The 22,678-nt window shown below is 48.4% G+C and overlaps 1 protein-coding gene across 3 annotated transcripts in view; it reads right to left on the bottom strand.

Annotated features, from left to right (window-relative positions):
• The window catches only part of Ift122 (intraflagellar transport 122), a 75,816-nt gene that overhangs the window by 25,114 nt on the left and 28,024 nt on the right, over window positions 1-22,678 (bottom strand). For 2 of the 3 annotated variants that reach the window (XM_026788197.1, XM_005365054.2), the window contains exons 7-15: window positions 22,229-22,375; window positions 19,167-19,242; window positions 16,024-16,215; window positions 15,743-15,881; window positions 13,296-13,498; window positions 11,847-11,984; window positions 10,370-10,534; window positions 7,948-8,145; window positions 1,830-1,970 (exon numbers count right to left, since the gene is read on the bottom strand). In XM_026788197.1, coding sequence (XP_026643998.1) covers window positions 1,830-1,970; window positions 7,948-8,145; window positions 10,370-10,534; window positions 11,847-11,984; window positions 13,296-13,498; window positions 15,743-15,881; window positions 16,024-16,215; window positions 19,167-19,242; window positions 22,229-22,375 — 1,399 coding nt within the window. Of the gene's footprint in view, window positions 1-1,829; window positions 1,971-7,947; window positions 8,146-10,369; window positions 10,535-11,846; window positions 11,985-13,295; window positions 13,499-15,742; window positions 15,882-16,023; window positions 16,216-19,166; window positions 19,243-21,033; window positions 21,211-22,228; window positions 22,376-22,678 lie in introns of all 3 variants that reach the window. The other variant, XM_005365052.2, reaches the window with a different exon arrangement.

The following is a 22,678-nucleotide window of genomic DNA, read 5'->3' as shown; positions in this document are numbered from 1 at the left end:
GCCCAGCAGTTGGCTTTTCCTGAAGAACTAACAGGATAAAGGTGTCTCAGGCAGCAGTGGATAAAGGTTCAGCAGGACTATCCAAAGGTCTGACAAGCTGCCTTCCTCATCTGTGTTTCCTGAAACTAGTACAGAAATCGGTCCCTGGTACTGGGCAGAGTAGAAAAAGGAGACTCAAGTCTCAGCCAAGTTTTGAGCCCAGGCAGGACCTTGAGCCTATTTCTTTCCTGCCTTTTGGCTCCAGCTACCTTCGTTATGGTCAGGCAAGCGAGGCCCTCTCCAAGAGTCTTTGTGGTTCTGGCCACTGTATCCGTGAACTTGATAAATCTGCCACTGACATCCTTCAGCCCTGATATACCGCAGAGTCACGGTGCTCCTCGGAGTGGTCAGTCACAAGACTGTGAACAACTTCCACAGAGGGAAGTGGGGAGCAGGGAACATAGGCAGCTGGCAGCACTAAGCAGCTCTTCGGTGCCATCTAGTGGGGACATCTCTCTAGGCCAGGCCCTTCCGTCCTCAAGTCTGAGTACTGAGTGACTGGCACCTGGGGGAGAGGACAGTCAGGGATTCAGGGTTAAGATAAACACTGGTCAAGGTCTGTGGTCAGAGTCGTACACCTTTCCTACACAGCAGGCTGCCCACAAGCAGTGTGCACACAACTGTCCTTTGCCAGCCACTCTAACAAAGAGCCCAGTGCTCTGAAACGATCGTGTCTGTTCTGTGTTCTGGGACGCAGGGTAGGTAGGAACTGGATCAAAGGGTATGGCCCAGTTTCGGTTCCCTTTACTTAGACATCTGCTCTGCCACTGCAGGGGCCATGTGCTGGGTGGTGCAGGGCAATACTACATGGAAGGGGACAGCCTAGAGGGAGACAATTCCTTCCTGGTCACAAAGAGCAGACATCTTCACATACTGGCATTTCTGAGAGGGGCAGGAGGAGCCTGGCCTCTCCCGAGTCCCCGGATGCTTATCTGATCTACAAACACGAAGGCAATTATTGAGTCGGCTTATTTTTCCTCACGTGCTGTGTACTGAACCAGGGCCTTGTACACGTTCCCCAATGCTCTGCCTCCAGCTCTCTGTGTATGATTGGCGTTTGCGCAGCTACTCCAAACTGCCCTTTACCAGGCCTATGGAGACCTCAAGAGTGAGTTCAAAATGAAGGAGACTATGCATTTTCACACCCCATTTTAGAACAGAGGCAGGGAGGCCGGGCCAAGAGAAAAGGGTAAGAACATCTCTGGGCTGGCTCCACTGTCCTGTTTAACAGGAGGCAGGTACCACATATGTCCACAGGTCCCTCAACACCGGCAGCCTGGGCAGAAGGAGGCTCTCAACTTGGCTATGGGAGAAGAGGCAGGGAAAGAGGATGAGAGAGAGGCTGGAAGTCAGTCTTTCTCCCTCGGTCTTCGGATGGAAACACATCTGGGAGCCTTCATGTGCCTAGACAAGGTTAACTGCTTTAATCAACTAGACCGGAAGTGACCGTCTGAGTCACTAGGGGAGGCCGTGGGAATCAGAGGCTGACCACCTCGTTTGCACTAAGCCGGTGCTAACAACAATGGTGGGGTGATAAGTGGCTGCTGTTCAGACGCGGGCTTTTATCTTTATATAAAAGATCACTACCAAGACTAACAGCCAGAGCCAACCACATGTTTTACTGCATTATCTGCTTGAGATTTTCCCAACTTCCGTGAGGACAGGGCCTAGTCCTCCAGAGCCCTCCAGAGAAAGAACCTTGGGAGGGTTGTTCCTGCCAGGCCCACAGTGAAGGGGTAACTGAGGAGAGAGCCTCCAAGGACAAACTGGCACACCGACGAGATGGGTACCTTCTTTGCAGTTTCAAACTCAAGTCCTTCTAGAGCTTCCATGGCCAGTTCACGCCAGTCAGCGTCTGTCACTCCCAAACAGGCGATCTGGTAGGCTTCTCTGAACATTTTCCTATCGAGGTATTGGTACATCGGAGCAGACTGTGGGAGAAAGATAAAAATCTGTTCAGAGCACTGGAAAGAGTCGGGTTCCAAGAAGGCCTACTTCCAGATGTTCAGAGTATTACCGCGGGAAGTGCCTACCTCAGCCCTCAGCCATCAGTTTGCACTTTTGCCTGGCCCATCTGGGTGCCCTCCTTTCCGCCACCCTCTCCTGCTGAGTCAGCACTCCCAACACACACTTCTGGCTGCCATCTGCCCACTCCTTCCCTGAGTCTACCTGACCATAACATGTCACCTTCTCTGGGAAGGATCTATCCACCACCCCCATCAGGAAATGCCTAGTTGGTCTTGTAAAGCTTGGCTAGCAGGTCCCTCCCGGAAACTCTTCCCTGCTTTCTCGTGTCCCAAGAGAACTGTCTGAGCTGGCCCTGGCTTCTGTGTACTGCATCCTAATTCCATGTGGCTCTGAGGTGAAGTCCTGCACTCCCTGTGGCGGCAGCAGGCCCTCCATCCCAGGCCAGAGGAATGAGTCACGTGACTGGAAGGGAGACATCTGGGGTGGCCTCTTCTCAGAGGAACTGAATCTGAAAAGGGCGCAAATATGGAATTTGCTCCAGACCAGACCCTGAGTTCTCTGGTTCTGAAGATCAAGTGCCCAGTTAAGAATATTTACAAGCAAGCCCTAATGACTTCTTTTTTTCAAGGTTATAAAAAGCTTTGCAGTTCTCTAAACAGCCCTGTGTAAGGACACCTAGGACAGGCAGGCCCTGCAGGACACTTAACTTGCCTGAAGTCACAGACCTAGCAAATTATAAGCTAGATGCTAGAGCAATAGGTGATCTGATATTCCTGGTCTTGTGCTCCTTCTTGCCGTGTGTGCATGTGTGTGTGTGTGTGTTTGTGTGTGTGTGTGTGTCTATATATGCATGCACATGCATTTACACACATCACACTAAAGCTAAGCTAGGCTTAGCATCTTTAGCAATAAAAGATCCTGTCTTGAGCCGGGCGATGGTGGCGCACGCCTTTAATCCCAGCACTCGGGAGGCAGAGGCAGGCGGATCTCTGTGAGTTCGAGACCAGCCTGGTCTACAAGAGCTAGTTCCAGGACAGGCTCCAAAGCCACAGAGAAACCCTGTCTCGAAAAACCAAAAAAAAAAAAAAAAAGATCCTGTCTTGATACAAAGCTATCAATACGCTTCAGGGACCCACACCTCCCTTCTGGGTTCCTGGGCAGTAGGGATCAATTGTGCTTTGATCCTTTGTGCTAATGAGCACATTTCCAAACGTGAACTTGGAAATGCTATTTTCTCCGTTTGGGGTCTTTATCTTTGACATTTCCGGTCCTCTTTTTTTTTTTTTTTTTTAACTTCAAAATTAAAAGAAACCTTTTTCCTTTCAAGCCAGTCTACCCTCTGACAGCAAGATACAACTGTTCCCGGGGGGGGGGGGGGCGTGTTTTTCCTGTGTACCACACTATCCACTTCCCCTTACTGTAGGGAAGCAGCTGGCCACAGAGCCTGGCCCAGCCACATCCTAGCCAGGTGCCCCCTAGGGAAACATGCTACCTTCTATTTAGAGACTCTGCCCACTCGCACTCCTGTGGGCTGACAAGGCGCCCAGCTCCCGGGACACAGCTTTCGTACCTCCGTGAAGCTTTCTCAACCCCCACCCACTCTGCCCCCACAATGAGCTCATTTTCTAGACCCCTCATACTCTCTGGTCCACTTTAGTTCTGTTTTGTGGCTTTTGCTGTTTCATGACTGTCTGTAATAAAAAGGAATAATAACAGGAATTGGGACAGGCAAAACCTGAAAATGGCTGTAATTAACCCCATTTCACAGTGGCAAAGCCTGCAGTCTCGGCTGCTCTGGAGGTAGAGGTGGGAGGATTGCTTTAGCCCTGGAGTTCAAGTCCAGCCGGGGCAACAAAGCAAGCATCTGTCTCAAGTAAAACAAAACAAACAAACACACACACACACACACACACACACACACACACACACACACACAATACCCCATTATATAGAAAAGAAATGAGACCCCAGAGAGAGATAAAAGGGGTTCAGATGCAGTTGGGCCAGGCTTCAGGGCCAGAACCCAAAGCCAGGGTTCTTTTTCCCAAGCTGCAGAACTTCTGCTGTGCTGACTGCCCCATGACAAGGAGACATGAAAACAGCACAGGATGAGCTGATGGGCGGGTCGCACGGGCAGGGAGGCACAACCCGAGAGAGGGTTCGAGAAACTTCCTAATGGTCCAGTCCCCTCTGAGCACCCCTTATCTGGCTGCTGCGCTCCAAGCATGACGTGACAGAGCACAACTGGGCTTGCTGTCCTACTTGGCAGCTCGGACACAGCAGTTCTTGCACAAGACGATACAAATTTCGAAAAGAAACCAAGGAAAAAAAATCCCAAGAGCAAAAATGGGGCTTTCTGCCTGGTCTGGAGGCCCAAACCGCAAGACGACTGGAGGCAGAGGCGACAGATAAACAGCCTTTGTCTCAGATCGCCTTTCCCAACGCTTGGCAGCTCTGGCCTGCTGCATCAGCAGGAAGGCTGGCTGCAACCTACAGAGTCTTTGGCTACTGAATCTTGAGGCCCTGGTAGAGGGAGCCCCGGCAGCCCCTCCGCTCCTCTTGGCTGGCCAGAATCTATGAGCAGCAACTGCATTTACTTTTGAGATTAAGATGGCAGTCTGAAGAGAAAACCTTTGAAGAAGCAAGGTCTGTTTGGCACAGATGAGGAAGAATGGGGCCTTGTACATGTGGTGCTGGAGTCTGTGGTGCTGACGGGGAGCAGGGAAGGACGGCAAGGAAAAAGTCCAGCAGGCGTCTCTGCTCCCACAGTCCCCCTGCTTCCTCTTTTCTGCTGCTGATTCACATCAGAATTCACTGCCATTGCTTGAATACTCGCTATGATCAGAGCTGCTGTGGATACTGCTGCTATAACCCCTGAAGCAGCAAGCTAACAAGGGCCTTCCTGGCTTTAGAGAAGAAGTAGGCGGAGTTTGCAGGTGTAGGCCAGGTGTGTGTAGGCAGGCAGTCTAACAGAGTCAAAAAGAAAGGCAGTCTAGAATGTCTGAACATCTTTCAGTGTACAGGGCCTTTGGCCCAGCAATGCACTTTCGAAATTTATACGAAGTCAGAACAGACACTAGGAAGACACCCACTATTCACAAAAGCAGCAGCTTTGTGCAGCCAGGTGTGGTGGCGCACTCCTTTAATCTCAGCACTCAGAGGCAAAGACAGGTGGAACCCTGTGGGTTTGAGACCAGCCTAGTCTACATAGTTCCAGGGCAGTTATGGCCAATAATGAGACCCTGTCTCCCAAAAGCAAAAAGAAAGCAAAAGGCTGTGGATAGTACAAATGTCACAGCAGTGCTGGTGGAGCAGCCGTGGCCCATCCATGCGACAAGTGCTGCGTCCATTACCAACGACGCTGGGCACACGGCAGAGAGCACAGGAGCTTGGGGCAGGAAGGTGCTCAGGCTGCACACAAACTGCATTACAGTCATGCACCTATGGGGAACTGAGAAACAAACACAAGGAATCAGTTGTCATTTCTCACACAGATACGTGAGCCTACGATCATCTGTTTAAAAATCCTAGTGAAATACATTCACTGACACGGCACAACGTTTCCAGCAGCTGCTGAGCAAAATCTCACTAAAGGATTAGTAAGTAGGGTCTTTGATTTTGGCAATTGTGTTTTATTGTTAGTGTTTTTTTGTTTTGTTTTAAGAAAATGTGTTGTGTGTGCCCTAGGCTGCCCCTAAACTTGAAATCCTATTGCCCCAGCCTCAAAGCCTGAGATTATAGGCATAAGCCACTATGCTAGGTGAGATTGCTAGTTTACAGCCAATAATTCATCAAAGGGATGGGTCTGGAATAACTGAATGTCAGGTTAAAAGAGGATGGCATGAGGCTGGCAAGATGGCTCAAAAAGTAAAAGGACTTTGCTGCACTCATGTGATAACCTGAGTCCAATTTCCAGGGCCAACAATGAGAGAAACAACTCCCAAAAGTTGTCCTGGGACCTTCACAGGCACAGGCCCTCACACATGTAGACACACACACTAACAAATGTCTCAACATTTTAAAACACAAGATGGCATAGAGTGATTAAAAGCTCCATTCTCTTGCTAATGGTCCATAATCAGTACAGTACACACAATAATATGTCTGGGGTCTCGTGAGAGGGCTCAGTGGTTCAGAGAGGGCCCAAGTCACATTCTTGGTACCCATGTGAGGTGTCTCACAATACCCTGAAACTCCAACTCCATGTGCACCAGCACACATGTGTTTATATATGCATGCACACACACACACACACACACACACAAACACACACACACACACAAAAGCAAATATTCTCTTGAAGATGGGATGCTGTGGTCCAAGTTTCTCCTTAGTGTTTTTCCTGGTTTTATGATTGTTCTATAAGGAGTGTCACTCACTTCAGGGCAAGCAGACAGGCAGCTAGGGCAGTGGTAACTAGGTCAGCCACCAGCTGGGCTGCCTGGATTCTTCAGTCTGTTTCTGCCCTCCCAATTCTATAACTCCATACTTTCACCCCTGTCTCTAGCTGGCCTGCTCTGGATGCAGGGGACTGTGCAGGGTCCCATGTGCCCCTCTGGTCCACAGTCCTCAGGTCCTACTCTACCTAGTCTCCTCTCATACACAGCATCACCACTCATGCCACTAACATAATACTGAATATGCTAACAAAGCAGCAGGAAGGGAAAAAGAGTGCCAACGGGTGTGCTGGTCAGATTTATGGTCATCTGAGAGGACAAAAGAAAAGATCAATGAAATGATTCCTAATGATCTCCTGCTGTACTCACAGTATCGGTGCCTAGCCCTATCATCATCAGAGAGGTTTCCTCTGGCAACTGATGGGAGTACAGAGACTCATAGACAAACATTAGATGGAGCTTGGGGAACTCCACAGAAGAGAGGAAAGATCATGGGAGCCAGAGGGGTTGAGGACACCAAGAGAACACAAAATCAACTACGCAGGGCTCATAGGGGCTCACTGAGACTGTAGCAGCAATCAGAGTCTGCATGGGTCGGCACCGGGCCCTCTGCATGTATATGTGGTTCTTTAGCTTGGGTTTTTTGTTAGACTCCTAACAATGGGAGTGGGGGTGTCTCTGATTCTTTTGTCTACTCTTGGGACCTTTTTTCTCTTACTGGTTGCCTTATCCAGCTTTGATATGAGGGTCTATGTTTAGTCTTATTGCATCTTGGTACACTGAGTTTGGTTAAACCTCTAGGAAGCCTGCTCTTTTCTGAAGGGAAATGGAGAAACAGTAGATTTGGGGGAGAGGGAAGGTGATGGGGGGGGGGCCTAGAGGAGGGGAAGGAGGGAGGGAGAGAAGAATGGAAAAAAAAATCTCAAAATAGATACAGATCTAAAGAGTCAAATGAAGTCCTAGCAACATTTAGACACACTGAAAATAAAATTAAAAAAAAAAGAAAAAGAAAAAAAATGTCTCCATAAGATCCAGCTGTAGGCCAGCCTGTAGAGCGTTTTTCTTAATTAGTGATTGATGAGGGAGGGATCAGCCCATTGTGGATAACCTCATCCCTGGGCTAGTGGTCCTGAGTTCTCTAAGAAAATAGGCTGAGGAAGCCACGTGGAGCAAGCCAGTAAGCAGCACCCCTCCATGGCTTCTACATCAGCTCTTGCCTCTAGGTTCCTGCCCTGTTTGAGTTCCTGTCCTGGCTTCCTTCAGTGATAGACCACATGTAGATATGTAAACCAAATAAACCCTCTCCTCCCCAACTTGCTTTTTGGTCATGGCATTGTCACAGCAACAAAAACCCAAATTAAGACAATAGGGCTGAGCTCTTTGTCCAGAAACACATGGCTACACAGGGCACAACACATCCAAAACTACAGCACCTGTGACATCACTAATTTCACACTTCCCTCCTCCCTCTCTTTGTGGCTCTTAGCACCAGTCTGACCATTGTGTTTTGTGTGTCCTACAGCTTGAAAAAAAGACAGGATACCTGTGGCACCTCCACGGCAGACATAGAGAAGACATGAAGGCAGAAGATCTTGGAGCCATTGTAGCCAACCACGAACCCTTGCAGCTTCTGCTGGTGCACCGGGAAGGTGCTGGCTTTGATGTTGAGGTAGCCTCCTCCGGAGAAGCAAAGCATGTCCTCACACTGGGTGTTCCAGGCCACACTGTTGGCGTTTGGTTCCTGAGGGACAAAGGCCTGTTAGGCTCTGGCACACTCCACCCCCATCTTACAGCCTGAGTTGCACTGAGGCTCTGACAGCAGGATGAGAAAAGGCAGGGCGACCAGAAGAGAAGGGATGAGGCAAACCCTAGGCGTACTGCTGGTGTGATACAATTTTTTGACATACGCTATTTTCAAAATTATTATCCCTTCCCTATTTTAATCAGTCCACAATAAGTAGAAATTCAACAAGGTAGGATTCCATTTCTACTAAAGGAAGAGGGTGGGGTGCTGCTCTGTGGCAGTGATTCCCCAGCACACACAGACACACACACACTCACACACTCACCCACAGACAACCCTACCTACCCGGGAAGGGGGCCGAAAGGATTACCTCCGGAGATTAAGACAGTGACTGCTTTTGAATGAACGGAATTGGGAGGGATTTCTATTTTCTCTGCCCCCCTCCACTGCTTGTCTCATTTCTTTGGTCATGCACATCCATTGTTTTTTATAATAAAGCAAAAGAATGGGGAGTTCTTTTCAAAATTAGAAAATAATAAACTGTCTCTGCATTAACATTCTCACACTAAAAACAGTCACCACTGTTCTACTCAGCCGGAAGCCTGGGTCAAGCAGAGGCTCATTCCTCTGCCTAGAACAGTGGTACTTGAGACCCCTTTGGCAAGCTATCTCCAAAAAAATATTTACATTATGATCTATAACACTAACAAAATTAGAGTTATGAAGTAGCAACAAGAATAATGTTATGTTGGGGGTGACCACAACATGAAGAACTGTATTAAAGGGTCACAGCATTAGGAAGGTTGAGAACCACTGGCCTACACTCTTCTCTTAATGAGAGAAGTTGGGAGCTTTCACGTGAAGAGACAAATGCAGTGGGTAAAGTACTAGGAACTGTATGTCTCCTAGCAAGACCCAAGAGCCACCTTCACTAGTCCCCCAGAAAAGCCACAATAAGGGCAAAAAGCCATGCACCTTTCCAGTTTCTACACAGGACACACTGAGAGGTCTGCTAACCACCTCCAGGTCCAGACAGAAGCAGTACTGACTTTGGGGAGAAGGGCAACATATAGGCCTAGTCGTGACCAGCACTAAGCACATAATGGCATCTTGTGTGTTTCTAAGGTAATTCTATGAGAAGGGAACTTCCAGCTTCATGTTAGCACGGGCAGGGAATGTGACACAGTTAGCACGCATGGGCCCTGGGTCTGATCTCAGCACAGTAGAAGTCAGGTGTGGTGGTGCACATCGCTAGCCCCAGTGCTAAGGACGTGGAGGTAGAGGATCTTCCTCAAGTTTCTCTCCAGCTCTATATAAAGAGAGCTAGAGGCAAGCCTGGGCTTAAAGTCTCATGTCAGTCACAGGTGTGACTCACAGAGGTACATGAACCCAGCTCAGTCCAAAGACAATGGACATGTGGTTTTCCCTAAACCCTCTGCTTCCTCTGTGACATGAAGTGCTAATAATTGAAGTCATTTTGGGGGCTAATGGCAGCCAAGTATCCCTCTCTAACTGATTGAGGAAAGTCAAGCACTTCTACCCTGCTGGCTCTGTTACCAAGGACAAGGAGGGCCTTGGAAGAGCATCCATGTATACCCATGGCATTGGGAAACCCTGCAAGGAGAAACCAGAGAGCAGAGGCTCCAGACTCAGGGGTCCTCACTTCACATAAATAAGCTCTGACCACTTGCAATGCCCCAAAGAGGCCAAGACCAGCCGTGGCTTGGCAGGAAGCCCACTAGGTGTTGGGTAGTCTTCGGAGTACTCACTGACACACTTTTTTCCAGGCATAGGACCAGGGTGTGGAAACAACCCATCCCAATGATCCATTGTGCAGCCACTGTGCTACAGCACCCTGTGGAGTAAGCTGAGGGTGAGCCTCCACCTGCCCTTCCTAGTGTGCCCTAGGCACTGGAAGGAACTGGCGATCCCGGGTAAGGGAGTCACAGACTTCATCAAAAGAATCACCACCACACATTAACCTGGCCACCAGACTCATCACCAACACCTCAGATACTGTTTACTCTTCTGTGAAAAATGTGTTACTGGCAAGGAGGTGCTAAGGAGGCTGACCTGGACACCGGCTCCCTGGAGCTTCCAGAAGCTACACCTGTGCTGGGTTCCTGCCCCTTGCTGGTCCTCCCAGGCGGAGCTGGGTACCTTTGCACAACTGGGAAGCTCAGGCCTGTTCTAAGGACCGTGTCTCAATCTAGGACTTCACCTGAAAGAGCAGCTCCTTCGTATGGATGTCATACACCAAGCACGTGTCATTTTCATCCACCACAGCCAACTTGTTCCGGGAGGCACTCATATCCAAGCAGCGCACGGCTGTGGCCTGCTTCAGCAGGACAATGGCAAAGAGATTGTCCACGAAGATCTTCAGGATCTGGCGAAATTTCAGAGAAATAAGTGTGAGTCACCATGGCAACCAGACCCTGGACCACTGCCAGGCTGTTGGCGTCCCATGTGTTCTACAAGAACAACACCCACTAACTCCTCCAGAAGCTGTGTGCAGAGAAAAGACTCATTAAATAAAGCAGGGTGTGTGGGGGAAGGGGGTGCCATCCTTAAGAGACCAGAAGAATGGTTCATCGGAGGTCACTGAAGCAACAACAGGCCTGAGACATGCCAAACTCACTCTAATGTCTGTGTGGACTGGGGACATTTTTTAATGACACCGCTCAAACTGCCGGGTAGGGGACCATCCACAAACACAGGAAGGGCTACTGTAAACACAGGCGAGACATCTGGTATAGAGTAATAATGACGCTGACGCTGACAGCTGCCATTCACTGACACCCCTGTCCTGTTCTTGACAGCCCTGGGAAGACACATAGTATTGTCCTTATTTGGAAAACTTGAGCCCAGAGAGCAAACTGATCTGTCCAGTGCCATAGAGCCAGTGAGAAGCTAAGAAAGATTGTGGACTCAGGTTAACCTGACCCCAAGTCATGCTCCCAGCCTCACATGAGACCTGACAGATGACTGAGGGGGGACAGACTGCCCCCACTTGGGCACTACTGCTTGACAGCTCCCACTGATCTCATGCTCCGCAACTTCCGTCCCCAGCAAAGACCTGACAAGCCTCAGCCACGAGCCATCTGCTACACAGCTTGGCTCTCAGGCTAATGCTGTTATATTTTCACTTTCAAATTTCTATGTAGCCCACATAGAACTTTTCTTATTTTGAGCAAAGAATGCAGATGAACACACACACACGCACACACACACACACACGCACACACACACACACACACACACACACACAAATCTGTTCAACTTTCATATAGCCTAGATTTCCTAATCCATTTGTCCAAACACTTCATTTATCTTTTAGCTTCTAGTAACAGCATAAGGACTAGGACTATCTAGGACCCAGGTGGGGTACTGGTCAATCCACACACTGCCTAATAGGGCTCTGACCTCATGAACAATCTCTGCCTGCCTCTCCAGCAATCCACTAAAGCTGTGGCTCCAACAAATCCCACCTTCGGGGTGACCTTAAACCCACTAATCCCTGCTACGTGCAGCCGCAGCGCCACTGCCAGCTGCGAGCATGCGCGAGCTGAAGCCCACAGACTGAAGCTATCTGCGTGGAAGTAAATTCCAAACTGTTCACAGCCCAGCTCAGGTCATCCTGACAGGAAACCTGCGCCTGTCTTGGATAAGAAGCTGGATGGTAGCCTGGGAAGACTCACCTGGCCGTTTTTCAGGCCCACCAACAGACCTTCCCTTCCAGCAGGGCCACCGATCACCTTGATGTACCGAATGAGAGACTCCATCTGCCACTCCCTTTCCTTCACTCCGCTGAAGGACAGGCACTGCAGCCGTTTCTCCTAGGAAGCAACCCAGAGGGTCAGAGAATGCCTGCTCCCAGCCCTCTTGGGAAAACCTTCCAACACCATCAGGAGCGATCTGACCCAACTCTCCCCCATGCTGTGAGCTTGTCTTCACCAGGATGGCTTCCCTGGGAGCCACCTTCAACATGGACCAGTGGCTTGGAGTCGGAGGCAGCAGAACACTGACTTGCTACAACTATTCTCCAACTTGGGGTAGCCCTAAGTGGCAGGCGGCTCGAAACTCTCGCATAGTTTTGATACTAGTTTTACATTGGCTCCTAAAGGATTTCTTCCTTTTTATAGTTTTCAACGGGTCTGGGCAAGATTAGGTCCACCTACAGTAGGGTTTTTTTCAACTTCTTTCCAAAACTCCTCTTGGCACTGACCTAGAGACTTTTAGAAATCCACACTAAGAAAAGAATTTTCTTAGGGGAAAAAGAAAAAAGAAAAAACTCTTAGAGACTTTGGGGGGATGGCACAGATCTGCAGTTCCGGGACTCTTGAGGCTGGGCAAGAGCACTGCAAGTTCAAGGTTTGCCCAGGCTACAGGCTGAGTTCAAGGCCACCATGGTAAACTTAGTGAGATGAGGGCAGGACGGTGGTGGCGCACACCTTTAATCCCAGTGCTTGGGAGGCAGAAGCAGGTGGATCTCTGTGAGTCCAAAGCCAGCCTGGTCTACAAGAGCTAGTTCCAGGACAGGCTCCAAAGCTACAGAGAAACCCTGTCTCAAAAAATCAATATCAATATGTGTGTGTGTGTGTGTGTGTGTGTGTGTGTGTGTGTGTATATATATATATATTTATTTATTTATTTTATAAAGGTGGTGGGGAGAGAAGAGACTGGGATGTGGCCTAATTGTAGAGAACTTACCTACTGTAGCCAAGGCCCTGGGTTCAATTCCTAATACCTCAAGAGGAAAAAAAAAAGGAAAGAAATCTCTCAGGAGGTAAAACTTCTGCTTGTAAAAATTTATCCTAGATAGGTGTGATACATCTTCAACTCAACACTCAGGAGGAAGATGTGGGGATCAAAAATTTGAAGCTAGCTTGAGCAACTTAGTAAAACACAATCTCGAAAAACAAAAACAAATAAACCTTCATCGTGTAGGATAACTTACAATACATCTAATCCCAGTACAAAACAAAATGCTCCACAGTACAAAATCACTCCAGCTATGGACTTCATCTCTCTAAAAACTGATTCAGCTCGATATCAATACAGTAGATGCCAACAGACAGCTACTTGGTTGTGACCAGCTCTACAGCTCTGCAGTGGGCACCTGCCCTGGGGAGGGGCCAGCTGCCCACCTGGCACAGGATGATGTGGTCAGTACACACCACCAGCAGGTTGCACTCAAACTTCTTGACGATTTTCTCCTTCACCCGGTAGTGCATGTCCACTGAGTCATCAGAGTACAGCTCATAGATGAGGATCTTCTCTGGCAGCTGGATAGCTAATCGATTTTTGTAGATGGCGATTTTCTTGACAAGCTCTCTGCACTTAATCCGAACTGTCAAAGGGCGGGGGAAAAAGACTCTAGCAAAAGGTTGTTAAGTAAGGTGAAAGGCAGAGAAATTAAAAGCCATCATTTATTTATTTAATGCTTCTGACAATTAAAGTGAGACACTCTCATTAAAAAGTCTCTCCCCGGGCTGGAAAGGCAGCTCAGGGTTGGAGCACTGCTGCTCTCAAGGAGACTAGAGTTTGGTTTACAGTCCCACATGGAGCCGCACCTGTAACTTCAGTTCCTGGCGATATGTTGCCCTCCTCTGGCCTCCTCTGGCACTGCACATAGAAGGTACATGGCCATGTGCAGGCACTCAGACATACACATAAGGTAAAAGTAAATAAATCTTTAAAAATCTTCCCAGAACGCCTGCCGTGTGCATGGGGTCCGGAGCTGCATATGGCACAATCTGTGTCGCCCGATGCTGAGCAGTGAGTGCCACCTCCACTTGCTCATGTCCTCTGCACACTCAAGGCTCCTGCTGATCAGAAGCCCACCATAATGACACTTTCACAGCTGACCACACCCCTGCAACCTTTCTGACCACAGGGAGACTTCCATGAGGTAGGCCCTGCCTCTCTACAGACCAACTGGGGTAAACAACCCAAACAGGACACTGCTGAGCGGTCTCAGTGGCTACAGTCCCACCACCTAGAAGGAATTTTCAAAACACAGAACTACCCAGGCAGGGACAAAAGAAGGCAAACTGAATGTGCAGGATGGCCCCAAACGGGACCTCTATGCAAAGCCACCTGGCCATATCTGACTAGCTGCATCAGACAGCACATGTGGTCAGCACATCCACATATGAATGCCGCAGGATGGAACTACTGACCAGCAGAGCTACTTAGCTGAACAGAGGGGGACTGTCAGAGTTTAGACCCTGGGAGCTGGATCCCAGGGGTGGTTCGAATGAAAACGGCCCCCACAGACTCATAGGGAGCAACATAATTGGAGGTGTGGCCTTGTTGGAGTAGGTGTGGCCTTGATGGAGGAAGTGTGCCACAGGAGGTGGGCTTTCAGATTTCAGATACTCAAGCTAGACCCAGTAACACTTTTTTCCTTCTGCCTGCTGATCTAACAACGTAGAACTCTTAGCCTCTCCTCCAGTGCCATATCTGCTTGCACACCACCAAGCTTCCCACCACAATGATAATGAACTAAAGCTCTGAACCTGAAACCCAGCCCCAATTAAATGTTTTATAAGAGATGCTGTGGTCATGGCATCTCTTCACAGTAACAGAAACCCTAACTAAGACAGCCCTGATCTCTGACCAAGCCTGAGCCTATCCACCGCCCTGTTTATCTAGCAGAAGAATCTACCAAGAAACAAACAGAAGCTGAGGGAAACTATGCCAAAATGGCTCTGACCAGAAAGGGTAAATAAAGGGTGTGGGAAGACCTTCTGTATATGTGTTGCTTTTATTGGTCAATGAATAAAGAAGTTCTTTGGCCTGTGGCAGGGCAGAATAGAGCTAGGTGGATAAACTAAACTGAATGCTGGGAGAAAGAAGGCCCTATGTAGCTGCCAGAGGAGAAAGACATGAGCTGCCAGCCGGAACCTTGCCAGTAAACCACGAGCCTCATGGTGAAATATAAAATACTAGAAATGGGTTAATTTAAGATGTAAGAGCTAGTTAGAAATATGCTTAAGCTATAGGCCAAACAGTATTGCAAATAATCTAGTTTCTGTGTGATTATTTTGGGTCTGGGCGGCCAGGAATGAATGAGCAGCCTCCATCTACAGGTAGCGGTCCACAAAGCCCCATGCAGGTCAGTCACCACAGCTCCGATTTGTCAGCTTCTGTGCCTCAAGGAGTCCATTTGTCCATTTATACCTTGGAATTATTTGTAAAATGTTAGTTGGTATTTTGGGGGAGGGAGGTGCTTTTGTTTTGTTTTGACAAGTTTTACTGCTTTTGCTTAGATCCTCAAAGAGATCTGCATCCTCTTTCCACTGCTAAAAGCTAAAGCAAGACCAGGAGAGATGCCAGGCAGTGGGGACACACACCTTTAATCCCAACACTCAGAAGGCAGAGGCAGACAGATCTCTGTGAGTTTGAGGCAAGCCTGGTCTACAGAGTGAGTTCCAGGACTGGCAGAGCTACACAGAGAAACCTTGCTTCGAAAAACAAAAACAAACCACCAAAGGCCAGGGGAGACATTTCCTATTATTTTGTGTGTCCTATCATCAGCCCATGCCCACCCCTTGGCTAGTGTATAAGAAGAGGCAAGCCTGTCCCTTACCTTTCTGCTCCGTGATCAGGTGTTGGACGATGACATCTGTCATGCTGTCCCTGTAGGCGTACCGATCCTTGTAGAGGCCGTGGACTGTGCTGAAGATGAGCTGGTAGAAGGAAATGGTGCCATCCTGGCAGCCCACCACCTGTTCAGAAGACAGCTGTCAGTCTCAGGCTGGGAGGGGAAGCAGCCCACCTCCGTGAGGAGCAATGGCCAAGCTCTGCCTGGCTGACCTGATGCTCAGGGCCTGCTCGAGAGGCTCTGCAGGAAGAACTTCCTCCACTTACCACATAGTTGGAGTCAGGTTTCACTCTACAGGTCCACACCCAGGAGTTCTGCTCCCCAACGGTCCCCAGCCGTACTCCATCCTTGGTGAAAAGAGATACCTGCTTGTCTGAACCCCCCACCAAAATGTACTCTCCTTTGGTGAAGTAGCTGATGCAGCAGGGGTCAAAGTTCAGTGGCCGATCCTTTCCAATCTGAGAAAAGAGAGGATACACCAAGTGAAAGACCACTCCTGAACCCCAGTAAGGGCTTCCCCACCATCATAAGCGAGGAAGGGGGAGTGGTGGGAAGGCTGGGGGCTACCTAGCCTTACCTCCTAAATTAGTCCATTACCTACACAGGCCTCTCCACCTCTGGAACACCCACACCTTCCCCTCAACCCACCCAAATCCTTGGCTCCTAAAATCAGCAATGCCTGACCTAACTGTTGCAAAGTGGGCCCGACCTCCTCAGCCAACCTGGAGGCCAGGGAGTCTTCCCCTTGTTCACTGCCTCACACAGAGCCAGCAGCTCACCTCAACTCCTTTTCTCTGTTTATTTTCTATGCTTATTCACTTGAAAAGACTGCCCTTTATTCTTTATTCAATTTAAGGAAAACAACTCTAAAATCCTGGTTCTTGCTTTAAGGCTTAGGGTCAATTTACAAATGTTTTCCTATGTATAAATCTAGTAAAAGTGAACAATCAGTTGGCGCTGACGGTTTAATGAATGCAATTTAAACATAAAACCACTGAAATAGCTCCAATTTCAACTTAGTTAATTCCCTTCAACTAATCTCAACTACAATTATAAATTTAGTACGTTCACTTTTTCTTTCCTTTTTAGGAATTTCAAATGCCTAACAACCAAAAGCTTCCCTCCTACCTCCCAATGCTACAAAATCTAACAAGAAAACTCTGGCACCTGTCATGACACCCAGGGCTGACAACTGTGGGCTGGGGCTTAGGACTTCTTGCAAGCAACAACCATCAGCTCAGGACCAACTATAAGGACCAACTGAAGCAGGCACCCAAAGCAGGCAGAAACTAGGCAGAGAAACAGCCTCAGGCAAGCTTCTCTGAGCACTGGCCTGGAAGCTCCTTTCTAGGTGGGCACAGCATCTGAGAGCTGAACAGTCAGGAGGGATGCTGCAGAAAGGAGGGCTGGAAGGAAGTCCATTCTGCACATGAGCTCTGCCACTCTGGAAACCCTGAGCTACCCAAGCACGTGACTCACAGGTGACACCAAAGAACTGTCCTGAGATCTCTGCTGCTGCCCACTGAAAATATGGAACAGAGCACAGTAGGACCAACAACACCATCCCCGGGTGTGTCCCCCCACCCCATACTCTCATCCTCCCATCCCCACCCCCCGTGCACATGCACACACCTTCAGAGGAACAGGAGAAAAATGAGTGTCTATGAGGTACCATTTGTAAGGCCCAGAATATAATTCAAATGTTCAAAAAGTAGAAAATGGGGGCCTAGAGGGATGCTCAGAGGTTAAGAGCATTGGCTGCTCTTGCAGAGGACCTGGGTTTGGTTCCCAGCACCCACATAGTGGCTCAATGGAATCACTGTAACTCTGGTTCTGGGGGGTGGAGGTCTGAGACTCTCTGCTGGTCACTGTGGGCACTGCACACGTGGTACATACACAAGCAGGCAAACCATCCATTCATATAAAAGACAATCAACAAAGCCAGACCCAGATGACACAGATATTAGAATAAGCAGATGAAAAACTTAAAACATCTATGATAACATGGTTCAAAATACTAAGGAAGGCGCTGGAGAGATGGCTCAGTGGTTAAGAGAATGTACTGTTCTTGCAGACCTGGGTCCCCAGCACCCACGTGAAACTGAAGAATGTAGTGACTAAAACAGCTCTCTGACATGGAGAGTCAGGGAAGCGACTGGGCTCTGAAGGAATGGAAAGGCAGTAGAAAAGGCATCTCAGGAGCTGATGGCTAGAGTATTGCTGTCTTAATTTCTTCACCCTCCCTTCATCATGCTTTTTAAAGGAATAAATATATATATAGGTTTTTTTTTTGTTTTTTTGCTTTTAAGCCTAGTGAATCCCAAGAAGGAAAATACAATGAGTCTCTTTAAAGTCCAATATTGCTTAGGTACTTAATGAAAAATCCTTGTCTTTTCATTGAAAATAAGTTGTATAAAAATCAGTTTTTAATTCAATTGTATTTTTACAGTAATCATCACTAGACCAATCTGGCAGATATGTAGATACACATTTCTAGCATCCTTCTGGCCAAGTCCCAAACTGGGTGTGGCCAAGAACATCTCAAGGCCTCAATTTTCTTACATGTACAACAATGTTGGTAGCAGTTCCTCCAGAGGGTTGGAGGATTAAAAGCAGCATAGCAATGTCTGGACCAGGGAATACCAGCGGTGGCTACTAAACCAGGACTCATCAAGCATTACATATGCCTAAAAGGCCAAAATTATACAAATGTTATCAGCCTGATGAAAAATTTGACTGTGTTTTACCAATCCTTGTCCTATATTTAATCCTAAATCACTCCAGAGTTGAAAAGATACTTCAAAACCAAAAGAATAACTTCACTTGCCGGGCGATGGTGGCGCACGCCTTTAATCCCAGCACTTGGGAGGCAGAGGCAGGCGGATCTCTGTGAGTTCGAGACCAGCCTGGTCTACAGAGCTAGTTCCAGGACAGGCTCCAAAGCCACAGAGAAACCCTGTCTCGAAAAACCAAAAAAAAAAAAAAAGAATAACTTCACTGTCCCAAACGAGCTGAAGTTGCCATCTGTACCATGGTTTGGACCCTAAGCAAATCTCAGAACCTCTGTGTCAGTCAATGCATTATGGAGAAGGGGTAACATTTAGGGGGTGGAATCTAGCTGAGAGAAACATGTCACTGGGCACATCCTCTCAAAAGCACACTGGAAATTCTCAAAGAACTAGTAAATTAATCTGATCTGGGTTTCAATCCCAGGTTCCACCACTTTCCAACTGTGTGGGACTTACTGCGCTGGTCTTGGTCTCCCATTTCTAAGGTACATAAAGTACTGGGTTGAAGAGCTGAAGAAAAGATGGCAAAGCATTGGGTCCAGAGCCACACAAACAGTCACATGACCGTGTGTAGTCACTACAGCTGACATGGGTAAGTGGGCTTGCATGGTACTACATACCTGTTTTCCACTTAGCTGGTAGAAGGAAAGTTTCTGTCCCCAGTCAGCTACAGCCAGGATGTCATTATGTTCCTCTCTAATCAACAGAAGACAAAAGAGGTTATAAGGGGGCACAGCCTGCTGATGAGTGTGGCTAGGGGCTTTACAAACAACAGGAAAAAGAAAGTCCTGGCCAGGCTGTCAGGGAGCCAAGTGCTACACAGCCGTACTGGGGCCAGTGTTACAATCAGGCCAAGCATCAATCAGTCCCGAGACTAAAGCAGAGACAGGTTTGGCCCTCCTGGGATCTGCTATTGCACTGAGTCTGAGTCGTGAACAGCAGTAGCAGAAGGTAAACCCCTCATTTCAGGGTTCCTGGGGAGCAACTTGAAGGATGAGCATGGCTGCAAATCCAAGTGTACCCTTCCCATACGTCAAAATGTGGGGAGTAGCCAGGAGACACAGCTTACAGTGAAGAGGCTAGACTGTTCCAGAACATGGGGAACTGCTCCGTTTTCCTACAAGGGAAGAATGGTACCCACGCCCAAGTTCTCTTGCTGTTAGCTTCTCAAAGAGGTGAAATGGCATCTGAATGAAGATGGCCAACTTTTGAAGTTTTTGAAGATGAACAACTGCCAATATAACAAAACTTGTAGATTTGTGTCTTGGGATGGGACTTCAGGACCAGAACCCAGGAAGGCCTCTGAGACTCAAATGAGAAGCCAGCCACTCAGAATGTAGACAGAGAGAGGCTTCTCAGCATCAAGGCTGGACCATAAGCCTCCCCAGGTGGCTGAGTCTTTGTTAACCCCCCCCCCCTCCGTTTCCCGAAGCCCAGGCGCTGACAGCCACTGCTAGCCATATAAGTAGCCCTATGCGGCATGGTCTGTAAAACCCAGCCAGGGGTAGCAGTGAGGAAAACACCATAGACACTAACTCAGAATTAAGACAAAGGGGAAAAGTAGAGATGTTGGCAGAAGGCTTGCTATGAACTGTGATGACTGTCGCTGAAGTCCAAACCCTAGCCACCAGTGAAACCCAGTGGAGAGGCTATGTGTGGTACTGGGCTAGACACTAGTCTAGGAGTTTCCAACCCAACCACCCATATTGGTGGGCAGTGGAGCTCTACCAAAACACCCATGTTAAATAATAAAAACAGGTTGAAACTCAGATGGGAACCTGAAAGCCGCCCTTCCTCCTTTTTTTTTTTGTCCCCACTTCCCATCCCCCACACCTGGATTCCTCTAATGAATCTTAGGTGTCAGGGCTGCAGTGAGGAGGGTCCCAAGCTGGAACATGATTACCCAATCACAACATCCTGGCTGCCTCAGCTTTTCCCACTCCCTTCCAGTCATCTCAACTGGGAGAAGACAGACTGCCCAGTAGCCAGGACTGTGGGTATGGGAGGGGATAAAAGCTAAGGGCTTCTCCTTTACATACATCCTAGCCAATGCAAGGTGAAGTGGTGTGGGAATAGGCCAAGAAAACACACCCAGTAACCAATGACTGGTGGTACTACACAGGCCCTTAGGTAAACCCCATTTCTCGGAGAATGTCTAGTGTTGCTGGAAGGGGCTTACTCAGAAGTTAAGAAGCAGGCATGGTTATGATACTCACACATGGAAGTCAGAGGGGACAGAGGTCTGGGGCCTTTTCAGAGATGGCAGTTTACAGAGGTGTCTCCTCCCTTTCCAGAGGATTGCACTATCTGCCGCCCACACATGCTTCTTGGGGGAGCTTCCCTGTGAGTGCGGGGGCACACCAACAATCCCCCGGCCCCTGCTCTGCTGCCCTTGGCCAAGGAGCTTCTCGGCAGCATCTGCTTCAGCAGGTCTGTGCGGGGGCCTGGGCCCTCCCAAGGAGGGTCCTCACTCCGGGACACACTCACGAGTTGCCGTCCCTGGGACTGTCGTCCTCTTCCTCTTGCTCTTCCTCCTCTGCCTCACTACCCTGACTACTGTACACTGTTGACTTCAGAATGGAAGGGATTTCCTGAAAATATCTGTTGACAATGACATCCTCAGCATCCTCGTTCTCTCTGCTCATCCAGATATTCTCCCATCGGCTGTAGACAGTAAGCGGATGTTCACAATCACATTGCCTAGGACTACACTGAAGCTATAATTTCAAAACCTGCCAAGGAGCCCCTGGACCCTGCCCGGAAGAGGACAGCCACCAGGTACACTGGGCATCCTGCTTCTCATGAATTAAAAATGGTAGCCTGAAGCCACAAAGTCATCTGTGGCCACAAAATCAAACAGCAGGAACTCTGGGGTAGGCTAATGGCCTTTGAAGGCACTATATACACATGCAGGGCCTCCGCTGGACAGAATTATTCAGGAAGAATTATAATAACCTGTTGTAAGAAATGCAATGGAATTAAACAGCCTCCTAAATCAAGCAGGCGCCCACCTGTAAAATAACACTGGGACGGAAAACAATTGAATCCTTTAATTGACCCTCAGAGAACTCTGTGGGGATAGGCTTGGCATATTATAGGATTATGCAAAGAGTTAGGAAAGTTTTCAGTCCACCCTCAAAGTCACATGGCCATAAAAGTAAACTGTGTGTAAGGTCTAAGCAGGTAGATGCCAACTGTCTGCAGACCTTTAGGTTCTAGGGATATTTGTAGACTTAATTTTAACTTTTTGACAAGGAAAATTTTTTTAAAAAGCAATCAAGAAATCGCTGTTCTGTTCATTGTGTTAACAGGTGGGGTGGTGGTGCATATTCCAGGACGTGGAGGAAGAACGAGGAAGCAAGAAAAGAAACCCAGGGAGGATCACAACCACTATTTCATGAAGAAGCTCTCTCTCTCTCTCTCTCTCTCTCTCTCTCCCCCTCACCCCACCCCCCTCTGGCCTAGATAGTTTGTCTGCTTAGCTAAATCTCTGGGATTCATTCCAAAACTCAATATAGGCTCTTTTAAAACTCCATTTATAAAGAACAGGTTCCAAAAGACCAGGCAAGTGGGGAGAGAGGACTTTAGACTACGAAGATGTCATAAAGAGAAAAAGAGCTCAGAAGGCTGAGAAAGCCTTTCTTCTAAGAGTGCCAGCCAGAAGAAAGACAGCCATGGGTACCTTGAAGGGTTCCAGCAGATGGACCATATTGGGGAGAAGGAGCCCCCTGGCCGCTCAATCTTCACTTTCTCTTCGCCATTTTTGTTCCGGATGCTGATGACCCCATTGGACATCCCCAGAGCCAGGTACTGACCGTCGTTTGTCCAGCTGCACACACAACCAATGAAGAGCACGGGAGATGGAAAGGGCACATACAGTGAAGCCAGGAAAGCTCAGCGGGAGGCGGCGGCAGCTGGGCTACACTCTCATCACCCCGCTCACTTCTGACATGGAATTAGACACCAGCTTGAACTGCCACTCACATCTGGAAGAGTGAGACCTTAAGGCAGTGGCATCCATTTCAGAAGGATCTATCCCCTGGCTCTCTGCACGCATCTCCATGACAGCCTACCCCTGCACTCTAGACCAGCTCCCATTTTCTTTTTTTTTTTTTTTTTTTTTTTGGTTTTT

Source organism: Microtus ochrogaster, unplaced genomic scaffold (genome assembly GCF_000317375.1).
Source record: "Microtus ochrogaster isolate Prairie Vole_2 unplaced genomic scaffold, MicOch1.0 UNK1, whole genome shotgun sequence".
NCBI classification, from domain to species: Eukaryota; Metazoa; Chordata; class Mammalia; order Rodentia; family Cricetidae; genus Microtus; species Microtus ochrogaster.
This window is presented reverse-complemented; position numbering and strand designations above follow the sequence as displayed.